The 23,843-nt window shown below is 37.3% G+C and overlaps 1 protein-coding gene across 3 annotated transcripts in view; it reads right to left on the minus strand.

The window, feature by feature from the left end:
- Window positions 1-4,222: 4,222 nt before the first annotated feature.
- snx2 (sorting nexin 2) overlaps window positions 4,223-23,843 on the minus strand; it is a 34,926-nt gene continuing 15,305 nt past the window's right edge. Inside the window, exons 8-16 of one of the 3 annotated variants that reach the window (XM_067573271.1) lie at window positions 21,616-21,691; window positions 19,703-19,816; window positions 18,964-19,057; window positions 15,309-15,514; window positions 14,528-14,671; window positions 8,399-8,479; window positions 8,200-8,271; window positions 5,724-7,497; window positions 4,223-5,650 (exon numbers count right to left, since the gene is read on the minus strand). In XM_067573271.1, the coding sequence (XP_067429372.1) occupies window positions 7,447-7,497; window positions 8,200-8,271; window positions 8,399-8,479; window positions 14,528-14,671; window positions 15,309-15,514; window positions 18,964-19,057; window positions 19,703-19,816; window positions 21,616-21,691 (838 nt within the window). In that variant the 3' untranslated portion in view covers window positions 4,223-5,650; window positions 5,724-7,446. Of the gene's footprint in view, window positions 5,651-5,715; window positions 7,498-8,199; window positions 8,272-8,398; window positions 8,480-13,230; window positions 13,286-14,527; window positions 14,672-15,308; window positions 15,515-18,963; window positions 19,058-19,702; window positions 19,817-21,615; window positions 21,692-23,843 lie in introns of those variants that run through there. The other 2 variants (XM_067573262.1, XM_067573280.1) reach the window with 2 other exon arrangements.

The following is a 23,843-nucleotide window of genomic DNA, read 5'->3' on the forward strand; positions in this document are numbered from 1 at the left end:
TTGAGGGGTTAGCAGGGTGAGCAGAACAGATGCGCCTACATTATTCTAAAGCCAGATTGATAGCGACGGGGGGGTCGAGGCAGAGAGAGCGTAAAAATAAATACATCTACATTATTCTGTGGTCATGTGTGAGAGCGAGAGGTTAGAGTGAGGGAGGGAAAACAGATGCAGACGCATTATTCTGGAGTCAAAGTAAAAATTTTAGAGGTGGAGGTGAAGCTGGAAAAGTAGATGCACCATTACTCTTGAGCTAAAGTGATAGTGGGAGGTTAAGGATGCAGGTTTACCTACATTATTCTCAAGCTGAAGGAGACAGCAGGACCGGAGTCGGTGTGTGAGCTGCTGTAATATAAACGGGTTTATATGTTGACAGTAAGAAGGGAGGAATTACAGAGACTGTAGATGAAGCTGAGGGTGAACGACAGGTTGCGGCCTCGTTAACACCTGCTATTAAAATGCATTCTCGTTTTCTCAATTATGCTCACATTGTAATCAGAAATGCAGATTAGCCAGGAAGGCGGACAAACATGTTGCATTCCGGGTCGAAGGAACGTCCTGCCACGAACAGACGCCATTAATCTCTAAATCACTTTTTGCGACGGACGACTTCTAGCTGCTGCTGATATTTATAGTTTGTGCGGGCTTTCTTTAGCCAGCAGGAAGAGGCAGAGCTAGGTGACCTTTGAACTTACTGGGAGGATTTTTTTTCTTATGAATGGATGTAAGAGAGAGAAGAGAAGTGGATACAGTGTCAGAGGTCCCGTTCATTCCTATGAAAGTTGCTCAGCGGCGCATGAAGCAAAAAAAAAAATCCGGATCTTCCGAATTGTGCAGCCCATAGAACATGCGCACTAGTGACTTTCACTGGCCGAGTCGGCTACTTCCGGTTTAGCCCTCCGGCTAACTTGAACGGGGATAAAACAATTCAATCATGCGGCTCTTCTAGGCTTTTGAAATGTGATCGGACCGAACGGATTTAATTCTGATAATGAGACAAGTCATTTCACGGAGGTTGTGACGCTAAAAAATGTATCCGCTGATTTACAGACGTCTCTTTCACAATGTAAGTCTATAGGAAAAAGTCTTTTTGGGCCAGTGTGCATCACATGACATTATATTATATTTATAAATAATGTCAAATTTGCTTCCTGTAGCCAGTTCTCTTTATACATCCATGGTTTGTGCAGAGCTTTCATTAGCTAGCAGGAAGAGGCGGAGCTAGGTGACCTTTGAACTTACTGGGGGTATTTTTTTCTTATGAATGTGGTCATGCTGTACAGATTGTATTTACATCTGCATTAACATGTGTTTTTGCTTATCCAGATACAGATCACATGTTAATACAGGGTATAAATGGGGCCTAATAGACAAGAGCAAAAGCTAACAGTGCTGTCATGTTTTATTTGAAGTTCAAACTACCATTCAAACATGGGAAAAAATGTAATAATCGATCATGAAGTCAAAATTCATACTAAAAAAAACACAGCAGGGAGTGTTTGTAAAAATGCAGCATCACAATCTATTTGATGCCCTGTTGTCCTATCAGTAAACGAGGAGGTTGTTCTGTTTATTACCGCCAAATGGAGGAAACTAGTGAGCCGTGCTGAATGAATAATACTGAGAAGTAACGAGGGGAAAAATCAGGGATTTGACACCGTAGAAAAGTTGAGGATAAAGCTAAACTGAAGTCAGCAGCAGATACACCACAAATAAACTGAATATCAATTCTACAACGTAGTTTAAGAAATAGCTTCATGGATCTCTTGAAAATTAGAGCAAATAATGTGTTAGCTTCTCATTTGTCTGATTTGTTGACTTTCTTTAAGTGACAGAAAACCTTAAAAGCTACATTACACAGTGTCTCAGGTTATTGCTGTTGCTAAGGTGGTTGCTAAGGTGTTAGCAAGCGCTTACTAGACCACTGTTTATTGTTTACATGATTCCTGCTAACTGGTCTAGCTTACCTGATCTCCATGAATAATGGGACATTAATGTGCTTTTATTAGCTGGTTGCTAAATGTTTGCTAGGGTGTTTAAAGTGGTTGTTACTGGGTTTGTCTGGTGGCTCATTTGCTACTCAGTGGGTGTTATGTCTAGAGTTTCTTGGTGTGGTTTGTTAGAGGATAGCTAGCTTGTTGTTATGGTGTTGTGGATGGGGTTAGGTTATCACTAGCATTACTTACCATACTATGTCCTCCTGTTCAGATTCTTCATATTTGTCATCAGTCAATCATTTTGTCATCCTGTTTTCCATGCTGTATTTCTGTAATTTTGCTTTCTGGTTAATCTATCTAATGTGTGTCTGTCTGTCCTGGGAGAGGAATCCCTCCTCTGTTGCTCTTCTTGAGGTTTCTTCGATTTTTTTTTACCCATTAAAGGATTTTTTTAGGGAGTTTTTCCTTATTTGAATCAAAGGTGTAAAGATAGAGGATGTAATGATGAGAGGATTTGTAATATTGAGCTGTATATAAATGAAAATTGACTCTACTATGGCAGAATTAAATTCCAGGGTGATTTTCTCAATTCATATTTGATTCATTTTCACACTTCCAAAAACAACAAGAGCTCTACAAATTGTAAAAAGTAACAAACAAATGATTCAACGACACGTAAACACATGTAAACCTCACACTGAGGCTCGAGAACATGTCGAAATCCACATTTTTAAAGGCCAAACTTTACTAACTCAGTCTGTAGTTTGTGGTGATGTTGAATTGGACTGCATGATATTGTAAGGTGTGAATATGTACGCACACACACACACACACACATACACACATACACACACAAACCAAATGTTGCTCTGGAGCATTTTAATAAAGTCGGATGTGAATTTGTTCGTCGCCCACAGAAACCTGCAGCCTGAATATGACAGCTAGTCGATCCTGTGACAGCCACAATGCAAAGTAACGCACAGCACACTCTCTGACAGCACTCTGCCTATATGCTCAGTCTGTGTGTGTGTGTGTGTGTGTGTGTGTGTGTGTGTGTGTGTGTGTGAACAGTATATGCAGAGCTGATGTGAAGCCTCTTGACAGTCTGTGTGAATCTTTTCCCGTCTCAACGCTCTGATTATCACTTTGAGGTTCTGACAAGAGACTTTCGGACAAAAAAAATGAATGAATATATAAATAAATAGAGCAGGATGTAAACCACACTACACACACACACACATATACACACACACACACACACACACACACACACACATACACGCAGGTGATTACAGTAACAGAGGACAGATGACAGGACAGGTACACAGCTCAGCAGTAGCTGCCCTGCAGGTGAAGCTGTTTAATTTTAAGTAAGGACGTGTTGTTATAACGATTGAATGACGACTTTTTAATTTTTTTTAATCTTGGATATGAATGTTATGGAGGTGAATCTGATGCAGGAACACATCTAGACGACATCAGAGGTGTGAGTGAGTTTAAAAATATAATTTGAAGCTAAATTGTCCAGAAAAATACAGTTAAAAATTACAGTTTTTATTCCAACTTATTGAACATTTAACATTTTACGCCTACAAGAAAATAACTTGTGATAATAATTTATTGTTTATCTAAAAAGCTTCAGCTGCTCTGAAGCATCTTGTTTATATCTTATATCTATAAGAGAAAATGACATTTAAGAGTCATTTCAAGCCTCAATGAAATAAAATTTGAAACTTTTAGAGCTGCAACAATTAGTTGATTAATCAATGGACTGAACATTAATAGGCAATGATTCTGATAAGTGAATAATTGTTAGAACATCTTCTGTTCCTGCTTCTCAAATGTCTCATATCTTCAATTTTCTATCATTGTAAACTGAATATTTTTGAGACATTTGAAGACGTGATATTGTCCAGAATAAATGATTTATTGAGAAAATAATAGATCGGTAGATTAATCGAAAATAATCTTAACTTGCAGCCCTTAAAACATGGTTGTCTTCTTGTAACTTACACTTATACTAATAATTGTAGGTGTGAACGTCACTCTAAAAGCTGCTGATATATTAATAATCATAATATTAATCATAAGCCTTGTTTATAAAACAAGTTAAAGAACAGAAAATTAAAATGTTGTAATATATCAATAAAGAAAAGGAGAGAAATGAAGTTAATAATAATAATAAAAGTGAAACTGCGCTGAAGTGTAGATAATAAAAAGTGTAATAATAACAAATAATGATTCGTTTTTAGAAGGAGAAGTTTAATAATTAAAACAGAGTCCAGACATGATGAGATACATTCTTTTATTGTAATTAAAGTACTCAAACGTCTTCTTCTCTGCTGCGCTGCAGGAATGTCACGTCACAACCAAAAGAGTTTAAAAAAAAATCTGCTCAGGTAAAGCATTTCATCATCGGTGACAATTAACAACAAAACAAAAAAAAAACAACAAAAAACTAAAATTCTCAAACATTGCACATCATCAGGCGGCGAAAACATGGAATAAAATACAAAAAGGTAGCAATCAACACAGTGTTATATGATTAAGGAGTAGTGCGGATGGAAAAACAAACAAAAAAAAGAAATTCCAGTTTTTTAAAATCAACTTTAATGAGATGAAAAATATCAGATTTGTAGCTTCTCAGGATTTTATTCTGATAATGTGCTTTAAGTTCAACACAATAGAAATAAAGAACTGATTCGGTTGAATTAGCAGTTAAATATTTATATGTAACTGCAGCCCTCACGCTGATCAACAGGAAGAGAAACAGCCGGTAAAAATAAATCCTCACAGTCTTGAGGCTGCTTCTCTGGACGGACACACACTCTGTCACCTGACACTCACTCTGAGATTCACTTCACTCTTCTTCAATCCTTCATCTGTGGTCAAAGAAAAACTTCATAATAAAAACTTCAAAAACACTAAAGTTCCCTGTTTGAGTGAAAATGAAGAGAAGGAAGAAAAACACAGAGTCTCTGTTCACGCTTGCACGTCTTCCAACAAGTCCTCCAAATTAAAACGACCACAGAGGTCGCTGGTAGCGGCGCTCCAGAGCGACCTACTGGAGAGTAAATATGCTGCTTTCCAAATCTGTAACGAATCACTGTTAAAAAATAATGTTTTATGGTGTGACAACGCTGTAGTGAAGGTCTGGTTTGGTTAGAGTTAGAGAAAGATCCTGGTTTTAGTTAAAATGTTCACTTTGTTACTACTTCCTTAAAAGTTAGGCAGCCTTCGTCGTCATGGCAACAATTAACACCACGTTATGTTTTTTTTTTAAAAAATGTCTCCTGCAGCTGAGTCCACTTTTTGCCATCTAACTATCATGCATCAAACCTGCCTCGTCCTAACAAGGAAGTGACTTTACATAGACGTCATCTGAACCACTTGTCCGGGTCGTAATTTCTACGGCGGCTAGATGGCGTCCGTCACTGAAATGTAACTGTAGGTGTTTTTTGGTGGCTGAATTTACGATCTAAACAGTCGTTTTTGCTTGGGAGCTCACATCTTCATACTTTATTTTCAAATTGCTAATATTTTCTTTGATGACCTTTTACACACTGGGCTTTCATTACTGAACGTATGTACTTGATTACTCAGTTGATTGACACTAAGAAATATCCAACCAACTGGCTAACGGTCAGGCTACAAGAGCCGAGATGTGATTAAACTGCTGATTTTCTGGACACTGCAGGACTTTAAAACAACATGAGCTTCATATGCTAAACAACATGAGCTTTTAACTGTTCGCTAAAGCTAAAGTTAGCTTGATTTGGACAAGCTAACGCTGTCAGTCAACCGTAGAAAATGAGTGCAATTACAAACTACGCTTTTAACTGTTCGCTAAAGCTAAAGTTAGCTTGATTTGGACAAGCTAACGTCCTGCAGCTTAAACAGCAACATTTCAGTTTGAATCACAAACATGTGGTCAAGCACAGTCCTGCATTGTTAAAATATCACTGCGACCAACAGAAAAAACATTAATCATGTTTTTATGCTCCACATATCTGAATAAAGTCCCAGAAACTGCAGGTGTGCTGCAACTCAATTTCTTTTAAATTGAAGACTTTTCTGTTTCCTGCTGCCTTTTACTAAACCAGATTTGAGGCTTTTGATTCATTCTCTGCAACTTTTATTCTCCTGTTTTATTCCATTTTATTTCCCATGTAAGTCTTTTAAATTATATTTAAATGCATGTCTGTATATATTGTCTTGATGCCTTTGCAGTTTCTCAGATCTGGAGGTTTTCATCAGACGGCAGCAGTGAACTGAACCCGTAGGTGAGATTCTTCCTTCCTCTCATTGGCTCAAAGACGGGCAGAAACAGAAAATGTTGCCTTCACTGACGATCATACAGCAACAAAGACACAGGTTCTCGTTTTGAAAAGGCGTAGAGACGGAGAGAGTGGGTCGACCAGGTGACAGGAAGTACAAGACACAATATCAAAGGGATGCCGTCAGTCGTCCTTCATCACTGACTCCGGATCAGTTTCACAGCTCACGTTCCAAGTTTCAAGCTAGTCTCACTCAGTTTGTTCCACTGAGACACTTAGTGCAGCTATTAGCATCGTTAGCATCTCTCAGTGAACACAACTGATAGTGCTGAATAAAATACAAAAAATCTGATAATGTGTAAATATTATTTATGGTTAAAATTCATCAGTTAATAGAGTAAAGAAGTGGTTTGGGGCTAAATATGGTGTGCAGGGTTCCTTCAATAATAGTTCTGTTTGTTGTCACATTACGAGAAAAATCAAATACAATTCCCAGAGTGCACTGCTGCAGGAAACATCCAATCAGAATGCTTGAGATTTTGTTGCCGTGCAGGAAAGAGCAAGGTGAAGTTAGAAGTTTGAAGATGTTGTTGGGAAAATTTTGACATCAACTTTCACAGCTTTGACCTTTTCCACAGCCAGCGAGGCTCATGGGTATTGTAGTAGTTGAAGATAAATGTATAGAAGCCCTTTTACGCCAGAAAAACGCAAAAGTTGATGAAAATAGATAGACAAAAGTGGTTAAAATATAAAACCTGACACCATATTTGAGCCGTTATGTTTGGAGAAAGCCGTGTCCGGGGGTCATGCTGCGTTCACGTCGTACAGGAAAATGAAATTCAGACTTGAATATAACATTCATCACAGCTTTCAGGATATAAATACATCTCACATGGGAAAATCCAAATTTGCCACTAGATTTTTTTTTCACAACACCATGAAGGAAAACGGTATAAGGAGGAAGGTTTTGTTGTTAACCACGAGTTCAGCAGATAAACGAAAAAGGAACAAAACGAGATGATGAGCTGAAAATTAAAAAGTGAAACTAGCAGTATGTTGTTTGTTTTTTATATAACTGCAAAAAAAAAAGTCACATTGAGCTGATTCGCTCCCTCACTTCTCTTCTTCTCTTAAACAGGAGGAGGCAGAGGGTGACCTGGGAGGACAAGTGCATTATGGGTAGTGTAGTTTGACCGGAGTCAGTCAGGACTGTCTGTTGTGTGTGTGTGTGAACTCTATGAGATGGCCTTGGCCTCGGGTAAGAAGGCCTCCCAGTATTTTATCAGCTGTAGAAGAAGAAAGAAATACAAAATTACTAATTTTTGTATTTTATTCAATATAGAAAGTATGGAAGTCTGTGGCTGCCAATATTAAAATAAACCATTTTAATCAAATTGAAATTAAATATTTGTGCGATCTAGAACAAAATTCTATTTAAAAAAATGTTTGTTTAAAAATAAAAATGTTTTATTTTAACATTCGTATTTAAATTTTAATTCAAAATCACAGTAACTTTGTTTCATTGTCCAAATTAGTTTTTGACATGGCTCACAAGTAAAACACATTATATCCTAAGTATTATTATGTATAATATCCCCCACATTTCACCGCACGTATATTAAAATATGTGACAAGTATTTTAAATCTTTAAATCTTTCCAATTTTAATGAAAATTAAATATAAATTATAATTTTCATGATGTTTGACAGATTTCACAACAGAAGTCTGTCAATATCAACATTTTAATTTTCATCAGATTTAAATTTCTTATTTATTTATTTATTTATTTATTACATAAATGGAAAATTACATTTTAATTAAATGATTCACTTTTAATATTAGCAGTCATAAACTTCCGTAAACATCATTCTGCTCTATTATTTTAAGTCTGGCAATTTGTAAGTTTTATATATAAGTTTATATTTAACCAATATGCTAAATTGATAACAGTATTTTGACTATAATGATAAAAATGTATTTATTTTTACCTGCTGTTGTGTCTGAACCAGTGACTCCAGGTATTTGATGATGATCGATTTAAAGTCCTTCACTCTCTCTTTCTGTTAAAAAAAGAATGAAAGTCACACACATATATTTTTATTTATTAGGATGAACCTCATGTTAACAGATTCACTCATTCATCCTCCCTCTGACATCACATCCATCTTTTACAATCATCTTTCTCACCTCAAACCTGCTGACTTCTTTACGGATGGTTTTGGAGATTTGTTCAAAGTCTCTCTCGCCCTGCTGGACCTTCCCCTCCAGCTGAAACACAAACACAAACACAAACACACACACAGAAAAAACATCGACAACATTTATAATCAGTCACACGTTTTCATTCATGTCGTCATTTTGCATCACAGACGAGGAACAAGATGAATTTTGGTTTCCAAATCATCGAGTCTCACAGTCAGCGTGATGAAGGACGCCAAAGATTTCCCCACGTTTCTCTCACTATTGTCAACTTTACAGTGTAAAGGAGCCTTTAAATTTATGGTTGCAGATTACCGTATTGGCCTGAATATGAGATAATATTCTATTCTGAAAATTACATTTGAAAAAGTGGAAGTCTTCTTGTTTTTGAGGAGGAGACGTTTACGTCATGTGTAGCCTGCACGTTGCTAAGCTAGCGAGTATCTTCCAGTGTGTTTATAGTGAGACAGTCAGCACTAAAAGCCTGACAGGAGACAAGATACACAACGGTGGGATTCACGGTTGGTTTTGAAGGAATTATGTCGCTTTTACAGGGATGAGGACTCTCTTCACCTTGGATTAATAGTGTCTCAGAGAAACTTTCCCAACAGAAAGTCTTTGATACAACAGCTGTTGAAAAATGGAGTTTGTCTTATATTCAAGCCATAACGGTAATTTTCTTTGCAAACTCTTTCTGAACTTATATTGCAAAGACAAACCTTTTTCTGCAGCTAATTTATGACATATATAAAATAATAATAAGTTAATACTTTGATAAATTGTTTAAGTGTTTTTATATGAATAACAAACAGAAGTGTTTTATTCTGGTATTTTGGCAGCGTCGACTAAATTAAAGCTAAGTAAACAACTAATTTTGTACGTTTACACGTTCCTGTAACGAACTGGCTGAACAGTGAATTAATTGAGGTTATTGATATTTACTGAACTAACACAACCAGCTCCTGTTTAAATAATGATTAGATTAATTAGCTTGTTATATGAAGTCATCTATAAAGACTAGAAACTGAAATAAATGAACTATGTGGATGCAAATACACACTTTGGTTGGCTGGATGATCTAATTTGTCACATGAAAGGGTTTGTCTGTTTGTTCTTTAATTAGATTTCCCAATTAAAATGTTTGACTCAAAGAGATGTTTTTTGTTGTCTCTGACTCTACACTGACAAACTAATTCATGTGACTCATGTGAGCAGCAGGAATGAAACACGCCAAAAACAAACAAACAAACAAACAGATGACACCATGACAAATTAAAAGCATGAGAGCTAAACGATGCAGTGAGGAAACTGAAATGTGTGAAGCAGGCAGCAGGCAGGTGGACACAGAGCTACAGACGGACAGACGGACAGACGGACGGACGGACGGACGGACAGACGGGGAAGGTCCTACCTCCTCAATCTCCTGGTTGCAGGAAGGCATGGCGGGAAAATGCAACAAAATTTAAGAAAGGCTGGAAAAAAAAATGTTCAGAGCTTCCAAAATCATAGAGGAAGATCCAGAGACATGAGCAAACACTGAGGAGAAACAAAACCACTGAAAGGAAAAAATCCTCCCTGAAACACTAAATATTAAAAGTTTCAGCTTAATGAGCTACTGTAGAGATTAAATATCTTTTAATTATCAGCTGATTCGTTTTCTGTAGAGGAAAGTTTGGAGGAAGCGACACATACTAATGTTGGATCTGGATACTCTGGCAGATTCTTAGTCATTCATTCATTATTTTGTTCAATTTGTGCAGTTTTATACTATTTAGGCAAAGTTCTTGTTTGGCAGTTTGAGTCGAGACATTAAACTCTGATGATTTTTAAAAAAGTTTGATTCTGTTAAATGGAAAAATAATATTTTTGGGAAACACACTTTCACTTTCTTCCAAAAGAAGTTATCAATATCATGTTCAATACTGCACTAATTTAGCATTGCACCCTAATAACACTGTTTATTTAGCACGTACATAAACAGAAATGTCAAAACCTGGTTTGTGGTTTTAGGGGGAGTTAAGTGCTGGAACAACATTTTAAATGTTCTCCTTTCCTTTTATTTTTTGCACATCAGTACTCAGTTATTTGTTTATAATGTGGACTTTTCTTCAGTTGTCAGGCTGGTAAACGGCTTCTGATCTAATCACAATGACTTCATTAACATCATTATTATAATCATCATGAAATATTAACAGTAAACATCAGGTTTTTAGTGTCAATCCTTTAAATTCAAAGAAGGTTTTAATTCTTTCTCGCAGCTAAAGACACAAAAAGACAATAAAACTGTGATCACGAGGTTTTGTGTCTGGTGAGTTTTGATATGAAGAGATGAGAACATGTGACCAGTAAAGCTTCATGTTCTTGTTTTAGAGGTCAAATGTTTCAATAATTCACAAGAAAAAAAAGAGCAAAAACTAAATTAAAGTCTACAGGACACGTTGGGGTTTGAATGAAGATCTTAACCTTGACTCACGTTCCTGTTCTGGAGGCTTAAACTTAGTGAAATCACTATATATCACTATCACTGTCTCGTAGAGGTGATTAAGCAGGTAACTGCTGTAACGTGTTGACTCCGTCAGGTTGGACGTAGTCAGGAGGATCCAGGGAGGATTTTTCCTCTAATAAATATCTGATGATTGAAAACCTGATCAGATGAAGCAGAAGAAAAAACAGACAAAAAGCAGGCGGCAGCAAACTGTTCTGATCGGGAGTCAATACTGTGTTGAAATGGTTTGATTCATCCGACCAGCAGCCAGAAAACACAAGTTTTCATTTTAAAGTGAGATGAAGAAGAGAAAAAACAGCAAATCTTTACAGGAGAAGCTGCATGGAGACAGAATATTTTGGCACTTTTACTGAATAACAACTTAAATCAATATTTATAATCATTTTAGCAAAAATTATGGTTGAGAAATTGTTGTACATTAAAATTATTTGGGAAAAGATAAAGATGTTTGATGAGAAGATGTTTTGTTTAGATTTGAGAATTAAACTGGTGCATCACAGTGTGTTTGTACAGACTGATGCAGCAGCAGCAGCTTGTTTGAGGCTGCTGTTTGTGTTCGCTGCCCACAGGGGGCAGTGTGGTTTAATAATCTGACAGCAGACTCTGAACACACTGAGACTCAGAAAGCTTCATCTGAGAGTTTGATATGATTCAGTGAAGCCCGTCTGAATGAAACATGTCAAAGACATCAACACCTGAGAAATCATCATCAGAAACATGATTTCTTGTATTTTATGTCAAACTGACAGTTTCGTTCCTCAAAACAGACTCAAACAAATAAAACGAATATTATAAATTAAAACCAACTGAAGAGTCACTGAAGTTGAAAGTGAGTCACTGTGTCTAAAGTGAAAAGTAAAATTTTACGCTCAATAAAACTAAGAGTTAAAAACTCTTTCAATCAAACTATAACTTTGGATTCTTGTGAAAATGAAACAATAACAACAAAAGTTTCTCTTTTAAAGTGGTTTCATCTGAGTGGACTAAAGGTCTTTTTAACAATTTTATTAATTTTTTAGTGGTTGTGAATTTATCTGCTGGTACATTCACATGTTTTCAGTCTAAGTATTGTAAACAGCAGTCAAACACGTCCTTTTAAACAGTTATTGATCTCTGTTGATCGCATGTATCAGCACTGATTAATAAAACAAAGTCAGGACAGAAGTAGGAGAAGCTTCCAGTTCCCCACTTGTTTTAAATTTTGATAAAAAGAAATAAAAAAAGCTTCACTTGTTGGAGCGTTATGGGGACTCGGTCTGTTATTTTTATCAGTTGTAACTTCAAACTGTTGGTGGGACAGTTGGGAGAGAAAAGAAGCTTTGTGTGTGTTTATGTCAAATGGAAATAAGGCGAATGAGTCAGTGGCTTCCTTTAAATCTAATCTCTAAATGTACTTTCATTGGTCAGCCTTGATGCTTTCTGTTTTATGGGTCTTACTGTTATTTTATTTACCGTCAGGCTGTTTTATGTTTTCCTTTTAGCTCTTATTGTTGTTTGCTCTTATCTACGATTCTACGCGAAGCAGCTTTGTTTTGATAAATGCTGTATAAATAAAGATATTATTATTACAAATGTTATAAAGATGGCGGCGTTGGACTACAAATATACTAAAAATCCCTCCTGTCTATACTGGAGGAAAAATAACAGCAACCAACAACTCTTTAAATAAACATATGGTACATTTTTACAGAGTTTCTATGCATCATTTAGAATATTTTGTCATTCTAACAAAGTATAAAATCTACCAGGAACCCAAATAACACAAAAGATGACAAATCTTTAGTGATAATGACTCAAAATATTATGATAGAACAGTTAAATGTTATAAAAAATATTGTTTCACTGTTCATTTAAGCATCTGACTGTTGTTTTAAGACGTCTTGCAGCGGATCACCTGGTTTCCAGCAGCAGCAGTAGTAAAACTCTTTTTTTCTTTTTTTGACTCTAGAAAAAGCCGCTGTGTGTTTTCTGTTGGCTGTTGTCAAGGCGAGAACCAAAACCCGACTCCTGACAGGCGGCAAAACTCTCGTCGGCTCCAAATAAATGTTGGTTGTAACTCTACTGCGGACTGTCCTCGTCTGCAGCTTCTGACAGCCTTCCTCCCTCCTCCTCCTCCTCCTCCTCCTCCCACCTTCTCCTCCCAAAACCCCACTCTGACAGCTCCTCCGCTCTAATACCAGACCCCCGACCACGCCGGCAGACTCTGTGTGTGTGTGTGTGTGTGTGTGTGTGTGTGTGTGTGTGTTGTTTCCTGACAGACAGCAGAGGATGAATTTATGTGGTGACAGCTTCAACAGACGGTCTAATAAAGTACTTTTCTACTCGCTCCTGCTCTTGTTTGTCGTTCTCACTTCATGTGAAGTCTGCAGCTAGAAAGAAAAAAAAAAAAAAAGATTTATATACTGAAAAGTTTTCACATGACTGAACTGTAAAGGTGTGTTTGTTTTATCTGACTGGACACACCGACAGCCTCAGAGACACTACAGAGATTCCTCAGAACGTCTGAACGCCGAGTAAAACTAGACATCAAACCGCGCTGTGTGTAAACACGGATTATTATCAGATACAACGACGACAATATATTAAATGACATAAATAATGATATCAACACCTTTGAGAGGAGAGGAATCAGAGGATTGACACTTTAAAATGATGATTATTTAATTAGCAAAATAGCTGTTAATTAATTTTCTGTTGATTGTTTTAGACCTAAATCAATTTTTTAAAAATCTTCTTAATTTCTCACTATAAAGACTCAACCAGTCAAAAAAAACAACAACAAAAAAGGGAAATAACACTGCCAAATCTACTTTATTTTATTTATTTAAAAAATTATCTATTTTAATTAATTATTTTCATTATATTATGTTTCATTTTACATCATGTTTTGTGTTATTTTATTTAGATTTTTTTTTCTGGTATGTAATTCCCCCGACCTTGTTGTTCAAGCTGTGATGTCAGATTGTTATTATGGAAGTTCATTAATGACACAAATTTGAGTTTCAAAATGTTTAAATTTTGAGTTTTAAGCTGTAATCAGCTGCTCTCACATCTCTACTTGAAGACTGATTTTTAAACTTTATTTGTTTTTTTGCTCACTTTTAATCAACTTATACCATAAAAAACACCAAACATGTAATATGTTTGCAATAGTTTGCACCGTGGTTTATTTTCAGCATGTCAACAGACAGGCTGCTTCATTATATGATTTGAATGATTTTAAGGGACCTGAAATCGTTGAATTATGCAAAAAATATATTTCTGCGCGTTTTTAACATTTTGACCACTTTCATCTCACATTATGTCCCACTGAAACATCCTGTTTCATCTGGAGATGTGATGGATGACGTATGACAGCACTTAACGACTGTTTGTTGGCTGAAAAAAATCAACATTATTAATCTATGAAATATTAAATATGTTGATTAAATCTTTGATATTGTTTTATGTTGGTTATGTTTTGCGACATAAGACAACATGTAGCTGAACTTTCTGTAATTCATTTTGTACCGACCGGCTATATTTCATTCTCCTTGTTATTTTCTTTATTGTTTCTGACTGTATTGTTTTATTCATCGATAAATTCATCGTCCTCCCCGCGTGTGTCGTACCTCTTTGATCTCGTCCTTGGCCTGCTGCAGTTTGTCGGGTTTGTTGGTGAACTGCAGTTTGGCTTCAGCTTCTCGTTTCTTCTGCAGGAGGAGCTGACTGTCCTGCCACTTCTGCCACGTCTTCATACGATGGTCAAACACACCCTGCGTGCACACACACACACACACACACACACACACACACAGTTATACTAAATGGATATCTGACACATTTACAGTCTTTTTAGCATCAAATTCCCTCTTTGTGTTTCCTCGGACAGTGTTTCCCTGTTGAGCTGCAGGTGGAAGTATAGTAACAAAAAGAGGAACTTTGGCACTAAAAAGACTGTAACGTTGAAAGATATCTACTTGATTTGACTCATTTGGACGCTGAAGCTTCATATTAGCTTCAGATAAACTTTTAAATACATTTAAGCACAGAAGGAGGACTGTGGATTTTGTCCTCCATCACTTTCATTGTAAGGTCATTATGAAGGGATCTTCTAATGGTCAGTATGAACAGGAGGAATGATTACAGCAAGAATAATACATGTTTGCAGCTCATGTATACAGATGTGGTAACAGATGTTTTGTGGATTTTGTTGAATATAACAAACTTTTGCTTTTAAAATTTCAAGTGTAGTTTTTGTTCATTTTGTCTGATGCTATCATATAGTTGTAATAATTAAACAACCTGATTAAAACCTAATTCTGCTCTACATGAGGGCGTCCCCAAAGCTTATGATTCAGTTCCTGTATTCGGGGGTTTTTGTGTTTACGTAGGAGAAACTAGGATTCGTACCTTGACAGCAGTGATGAGGCGAACGTAGTCGCCCAGTAACTCAGAGAAGAGGTAGAAGTCGGCGTTGGCTTGGTCCTGGTGCAGCTGGTCGATCTTCTCCTCCACCTCGGCCAGCTGAGACAGAGCTCTGGACAGAGCCGTGTGGTCCTCGCTGTTCCCCAACATGGCCGCAGACTTGGCGAACTGCGCCGTGTTCACCGACAGCTCTGGAGAGAAGATGGGAGGGGATACGAGATTGTTTTAAATGCGGATGAAAGTCACAGCAGGTAAACTATTTCACAAATTATTCCATAAAACAGAACAAATATTCCTAACAGACAGACATTTACAGTCATTGTTTCCACCTCAGATTTAGTCAGATTGAACGCTTCTCTTCCTACTAATTCAAACATTTCAAGACATTTTTAGCAGACAAACAAAACTTATGACTCTACAAGGATGTTCAGGAAACATTCAGGGGCAAAACAATAATGCACTCAAACAATTAAGCAAATGGAAATTATTTGATTTCAAGTCGGCAGCAGCACACCGTAATTAAAATGTTATGAGCCAGAGAGGCCTACATGTATTTCTTTGTTTGTTTGCAAATAGTTTTTATTGTGTTTTATTTTATCTGAGAATATGTAGGCCTAAAGCTGGAGGATTTTTTTTGTGTTTACACGTTGCCCCAACGAACGTAGGCTAGCATAAAAAAAAATAGCGTTATGCACGTGAGTCTATTGACAGGACTTATTTTATTTGGAAGATAACGTATAAGCAAGAGTAGCCTACTTTGCAATGTAAAAATATTATTAATCTACATCCCTTAATGATGTCCTTCTTTATATAACCTGCCTATCAATTGTTTTAAATCTTAACAAACACAGATAATATTTGACTGGAATTTCTCCCGTTTGTCTGGGACACTGAAATCTTCCAGGAAACGTGGACTGGCGCCAATTTTTTTCTTACAGAAACCCTACACATTACATATTTTGACCAAGTTTGAAAGTCCTGAGAGCTTGTGGTGACATGTAGAGTTTTTAAATGAAAAACAGACAACGATATGTACAGTTTGCTGATCATATATCTGAGTGTATGAAGATTGAATGTGGAGTCCCACAAGGCTCAGTTTTAGGGCCTGAACTATTTTGCAGATTAACAATTTTTCTTAGTTCAGGAGATGAATTAAAAGCTTTAGCAGAAAGCTTTGCAAATGAAATGGTCAAACTTAAAAGATGGTTTGATGAAATCAAGTTATTACATTTGAACAAAACTAAGTTTATGATTTTTGCTTACTTTCTATAGATGGAGTTGATATTTTCATTGATTGATTGAGTATTTGAAGTTAGATTTTTAAGTGTAATAAAGGATGAGAAACTGACATGGGAATCTCATATAGCGTAACAAACATGTCCAAGAATATTTCAGTTTTGGAAAAGAAAAAATTAAAGTATATATTAGATTATAAGGCAATGCACATTCTGTACTGTTCACTTATTCTTCCATGTTTTAGTGACTTAGTGGAGGTGGGGTAACACATACGTACATGAGCAACATAACGCCATTGTTTATATTACAGAAAAGAGCAGTACGCATTATACATGAGAGCATACCAACAGACTGTTTATTAAGTCAGGACTAATAAAGATCTGATTGAGTTACAGACATTATTAAGTTATGTAAAGGGGAAAAAACAGAGTATCGCCAGAAAATTTACAGAAGTTGTTTGTTTTTAGCTCCGAGGACGAGGACCATAGGAGTAAATTTAATTTTAAGCATCAGTATGCACGGACTACTTTAAAGCAGATGTGTATTTCAGTATGTGGCATCAAACTGAGGAATTCTCTGGGTTGTTCAGATATTTTTCAGTTCAAGAACATGTATAAAGAAAGAATAATTAGACAATATGAAGTTGACAAATAACAGCTTTTCTTAGTTGATAGTAAATTATTGTGTATGGCAATAGGTGAAGAGGAAAGCTAAACATTAATTTAGCACACTACACACTACACAAAATAAAACCACTCTCTTCCTTCCTCCCCCCTCCCGGCTCCCTTACAGTCAAGATGGCGGCGAAGCTAACAAAATACAAAATAAAACAAGAGAATCCCAACAAAAGAATAACTGTGTCAGACCACTGAAAGTATATAAATATGGACAACGCATCTCCACTTCCTACCACTATGCAAAAGTAAAGCCAAAATATCGCCTTTCTGGGAGCCGCCATCTTGCTTGTGTGACATCATTTGGAGCCAGAGTCTCTGCTCAATAGAGTCTGGCAGCAGGATGACGGCCCGTAAGGGCACGCCCCCTCAGCTGTCCCGCCACCAGACGGAGGTTTGAGAGCGGCTGTCAAAGCTGTCAATCATGACCTAACACATGTTTAAGCTGTACATAAACGGAAATGCAACAAAGACAGTTTGTGTTTATAGTGGGAGTTATGTGCTGGAACTATTTCTTGGTGAAAAACATTTTAAAGCCCCTGGAAAGGCAAATCCATGGTTGGCTATTAATTGTGTAATTTGGGATCTAATGTGCATATAGTAAACACCTAAAAAGTATGAGAACATGGCCTTTGACATAGCCTATGTAATTCTTTAGAAAGTTTCTCTCCTTTCCCTTGTTACTGGGTTGCAGTTAGACGGGGCTAAACTAGGGAATTTATTACGTAATAAATACCTGCCCAATCATATTTAGGAGAAAGATGATTGACATGGCTATCCAGCCAAGCTGACTTCACAACACTTACTCTCATCTCCCCCATGAGAAAACAATGCAGTGCACTTTTCTTTGCTATTAGCTAGAATGATAATTCAAATTAGCCTGATATGGTTTGAAAGTTACTGTGTTAAGCTAACTAGCAGACTTGGCTACACCATCCAAATCTGTATTAATCACAGAATGGAATCACGGCTCAGAAGTGTAGCATAGTAATGCTAATGCTAACCGTTTCATGTAAGTGAATGGAAGATGCTAAAACACTTAGCATCGTAGTCTGGGAGGTATAGTTAATTAAAAACAGATATGTGTAGTCTAGTCTAGTCTGCTAGTTAGCCAATTAACCAAGATAACTAGTAGACCACTGGGGTAATTGATAATAAGCTCAAAAATTTTGAATAGAAAAGCTAATGCTAACCGTTTCATGTAAGTGAATGGAAGATGCTAAAACGATTAGCATCATACTCCAGGAGGTATAGTTAAATAAAAACACAGTGTCAAGTGGTCTAACTTAGTTTGTTAGTTAGTGGATTATTCAAGCTTTCAACCAAGTAGGGTCCATTTGATAGATTTGGTATTTTATTCCATATCAGAAAAACATTTTAGTGAATGAATAGAAAATAAAACGGTACTTGAGCTGAAAGTGAGCTGTCAATCAAATGTGATCTGGACACGCCCACACAGTCCTGAGAAGTGGTTTAAGCAGCCAAATGAGCTGTTTTTGAGCTCAGTTTTCTCATTATTTATAGTTATGAATGTTTATTTTCATTCAGATTTTTGTGGATGCTTAACAAGACACTCAACTTTGATATCATATATGCATTTTTATGATTTCAAGCCACGTTTCTGTCCAAAAGAACTACTTGTAAGATGTATATATATATATATATATATCAATATCTGAAAATAATAAGTAATAATAAGTATTAACACACAGACTGACACACACTCGTACCTCTCCTGTGACAGACCAGAGACTCCACACTGGCGTGAAGTTTCCTCAGCTGGACGTCCAGATTCTCAAAGTGCTGCTGCTTCTCCTCGAACCACTGACACACACAAACATAATGATTTACATTGTGGGGAGTCCCCACAATGTAGGAATACAAGTTCACACAAACACACACCTTAGTGAAAATCTTTTCTTTCTTCCTTCCTTACTTCCCCATCACCATAATTTCTTCCTCACTTTCCTTCCACCCCAAGTAATCACTTCCATTTTTCCTCCTGCTTGTTCTCTTAATCTTTTCTTTCTTTCTTTCCATATTTCATTTTCTCTGTCCTTCCTTTTTCCCCTCTATACTGCCTTATTCCCTTGTTTCCTTTCTGCCTTCCAAACGTCCCAATTTCCATTTTTTCTTCCTTCATCCTTACCTCATTTGATCTTTTTTCCTTCCTACCCTTCATCCTTACCTCCTTATTTAGCCTTTCTTCCTTCCTACCCTTCATCCTTACCTCCTTATTTAGTCTTTCCTCCTTCCCCCCTTTGTCCTTACCTCCTTATTTAATCTCCCTTCCCTCCTTCCTGAGACCTCCTTCTCTCTTCTCTTCTCTACCTTCATCCCACAGTCCTCTCCTCCTTTCTTTCCACTCTTTTCTTTCTTTGCCTCCTCTTTCCCTTTTTTGGTTCTTCCCTCTAACATTTCCTTCGACCCCTCCTTCCCCTCTTTCCTTCCCTCCCTCCTTCAACTCACGGCATCGGACTCGTTCATCTTGATGGTCATCTTGTTGACGGCGTCAGCGGCCTTGTTGACCATCCGGAGAAGTCCAGCGCTGCTCAGAGCCTGAGTGCTGACGGCCCGCGGCAACTAGACCACAAACAAACAAACAAACAAACAAACAGGACGAGTGGTTAAACTGGAGAACATCAACAAACACAAAACAAACACGTCCAAGAATGAAAAGTTATTCTGTCTTCTATGTTTCACTTTCTTTGGTTCTTTTCTTCCTCTAGTTTCCCCACAATTCTTGTTTTCTGTTTGTCTCATTTCAAATCTTCACTGCATTTATTTTCTTTAGTTGCTCAGTTTTTGAATCACTTTATGTTCTTTGCTTTACCCTTGTCTTCCTTCGATTTTTACTTTTATTTTGCTTTTCTGTTTGTTTCTTTTCCTTTCCTTTACCATCTTTCCATCCATCTCTCCTCTCTCCATCTTTTTTTTTTCCCTCTCCTCCTCTCTGATTGTAATTTCTCTCACGTTTTAGCTCCAATAAGCTTTAATGCCGCCGCTTTATGTGCCGAGCAACTTTAACAGACCCCATCGCGTCACTCTGAAAACACCTGCACGTCCATCTGAAAATAGGCTCATTTTTCTTAATTTTGGAAAAGTTTACTTTTGTCCTGGACATACAGGGTTTTCCTCTGACAGTGGAGCACATTTGCCCCCCCCCCCCCCTCCAATCTCATTTAACGGGAGCAGCAGCAGCCAGGGGACGGCTTGGTCCCCGGGGCCGTCGCCGACGGAAGGACGAGTGTAAATGAGTGGAGGCGGGGGGTAAAAATAGGTTTCAATTGCAGCCCGGTCCCATTTGTCCCACCCCCCCCCCCCCCCCCCCTTCCTCTGGTTGTGTTTCATTAAGTGGGCCAGACGGACCGACACGCTCGGTCAAGCGTCCGAGCGATTCATCTGTTAAATCAGTGACACGAGGCCATTTATTCTGGACCCAACGACTGCTGACTCCTTCCCGACGCAATCCCGCCGACAGTTAGGTGGATGGCGGAGGCGCGGGGGGGGAGGAGGATTGGGGAGGCGGACAGTTGAGGCGACAAGACGGAATGTTACAGAGGATTTAGTCGGAGTGGACAATAAAGCGAGGAAACAGGAAACGCCGCGGGCCCTTAAACCCTGAGGCAGTTTTTAGAGGCTTGGCTTCGCAGGCAGCGACTCGCTCGTTTGACCTTGTCGGGACGTTTTGCTGCTTGTTGGGGGAAAAAGAAATGGAGAGATCGTAAAACTGAGACAGAGTTTTTTACCTTTTCTGTGGGGAAGGTTATCTGTCTATAGCCATGCTAGCAGCAGTGTCAGTCAGTCAGTCCAACACTTTGGTCCAGACTGAAATTTCTCAACAACTACTGGATAGTTTGTCATGAAATGTTGCACAAATATTCATGTTCCCCAGAGGATGAATCCTATTGATGTTGGTGATCCTTTGACTTTTCCTATAGCGCCATCAGCAGGTCGATATTTAGGACTTTTAGTGAAAAATCTTGATGGATTCCAATGAAATTTCCAGTCAACAGTCAACATCCCTGGTGATATATCTAAACGTCTACTTGATAGATTTGCATAAACTTTGATACAGACATTCTTGGTTCCCAGATGATGTGTCATAATGAATTTGATGATGTGTTTTTTCCTCTAGCACCACCAGCAGGTCAATTTAATTTGTCCAATATTTTAGATATTTTAGACCAAATATCTGCAACTTTAATGAAGTTGTGTTTAGTGCTAATTAGCAAATATAGCATGCTAAACTATAACATAAACATTATACCTGCTTAGCATCAGCTTGTTAGCATTTCCTTTACGAGCTGACGAAAGAACATTATTTCAAATTAAACGTGTCTTACATTTTGTGTTTTGTTTGTTTGTTTGTTTTTTTTTACCTCCGAGCTCTCTAGAAACTGCAGGACGTCAGGATCCTTCAGCAGGACGGGATGCTTCACTGTTCTCATCAGGTACCTGAAACACACCAGAAAATAACAAAATACTGTACAAAGAACCAGTTTACCCAGTCAAACAGGAGCACTGAGCTGTGAATCCAGTCTGAAACCATCACTGTTACATTTGAAACTAACTTTTATGAACAGATCAGTGGACCGCATAGCCTGGACAGCATTTTGTGTTGGGGGGTAAAAAAAAGTGATGGTGCACCTTGTCTCCATGGTAACAGAGCGCTCATTTAGTGACCTGTTGCTATCTGATCTCATCGCTCAGCTTCCAGTAAAAACTTTCTTCACTGAAGCGTTCTGCTTCTTATTTTTGTGGGAAACATTTCCTCTGACAGGACTGGCTGCTGTTAGAAGTTTAACGTTTCCCCCGATTTTTAAAAATATTTTTAAGGCTTTCAGTGCAGCGTTTATTAAAGAGCATTCAGTGTAAAAACGCATATTGACAAACCCAACATGTGAAGAAATTCTTAAATAATAAAAAAAACCCTTAGTCCCCCTTAGGACTTTTATTTTAAAAAGCTGTTAAAACTTCCTCAAAAACAAGACAATTGTACAGTCCCTAATTTGAATAATAACTACTATTAATAACTAATAACTTTGTATAATAATTTTAAAATAAGTCTTTGATTATTTAAATCACAGTCACTAAAACATGATATTAGTTGTATTTGAATTTGGTTTTTCATGTAGTGTGTGTGGTAACTGTTGGTTTACAGTCACTGATCACATGGACAGGAAACTACAAGCCTTCAGCAAAACACACCAATAATAATTAAATATGTTTATTTTTAGAGCTGCAACAATTAGTTTAATTTGTTGCTTTACTTCTGTTGTAGATCACAGTAAACTGAATATTTTGGGGTCTGTGATACTGTGAGGGACTTTTTTTAACAGTTTCTGATGTTTTAAAGACCAAACGATTAATCAGGAAAATAATCATCAGATTAATATATAATATATAATTAATAGAAGGTTTTTAATCACCAAAATGTTTATGAAAAACAAAAGTCAAGCTTATAATGTTTGCTGCTAACATTTTGAAAATTATCAACCGATGTAAATTTTGTCCTCATTAACCTGACACTTGTTCATCTATGTGTGTGTGTGTGTGTGTGTGTGTGTGTGTGTCCATCAGCGTGGAGTTCTGCAGCTTTGAGCTCCATCAGCTGTCTCTGGCTGACCTTCCTGTCAATCAGTAAAGGGCAGCAGAATGTCAGCCCCGCCCACCACACACACACACACACACACACACACACAGAGATAAATACACATACAGGAACATGTGTGTTGTGATAATGATGTATCTAATATTTGTGGTTTAACCTTTACCTTGTAAAGTTCTGACCAGGTTGATCTTTACTACAACTATAACACACACACACACACACACACATAAACACACACACACACACGCACACACACACACACGCACACACAAAGACAGAACAAAGAATAGAAAGTGAAAGTTTCTGATTTAGTTTCTCTTTCTTGTCGACATGTTTTATGGGTTCGTAGCATTTTATTAAATTCACTTATTGAATCTGAATCTTTTTGAAATTCTTAATGAATCTTATCGGGTTTAACTTTCAACTTTGCAAGTAACTAAAGGCTAAAATAACCACAACTCACAGAAGTCTAACCAGCTTCTGCTGTCTGAGAAGCAGAAACATGATGGTTTTTAATGTGCATAATATGTATGTACAACCTGACAATGAGCTGAGCAGCCGGCTGTACTTCACCAGCTACTGTAACAATGTACATTAACACACATGTTTAGTAATGCCGCAGATTTTCTGCATAACGAGCACTTTTACTTTTAATACTTTAAGTAAATTTAGCTAAAGAAACATTTTAAATCCAGGACGTCTACTTCTAATGCCATATTTTTACATTGTGATGTTGCTGCTTATACTGAAGTAAAGGATTTAAACGCGTTTTCCACCACTGCTTCCTGTGAATATAAATGTCTAAAATAAGATATAATGTAATTAACTCTTTTGCATTTATGCACAGATTGTTGAATGTGTGCACAAATCAGACAGACAGGTGTGGATTAGGTTACATTTATGTGTGTTGGGAGTTTTTTTTAAACTCTTTTCACACTATCCGATCCAAAAATGTATGATGCCTTTAAGTGCTGATGTAAAAATTGGATGTACAGC

Source organism: Thunnus thynnus, chromosome 2 (assembly GCF_963924715.1).
Source record: "Thunnus thynnus chromosome 2, fThuThy2.1, whole genome shotgun sequence".
NCBI lineage: Eukaryota > Metazoa > Chordata > Actinopteri > Scombriformes > Scombridae > Thunnus > Thunnus thynnus.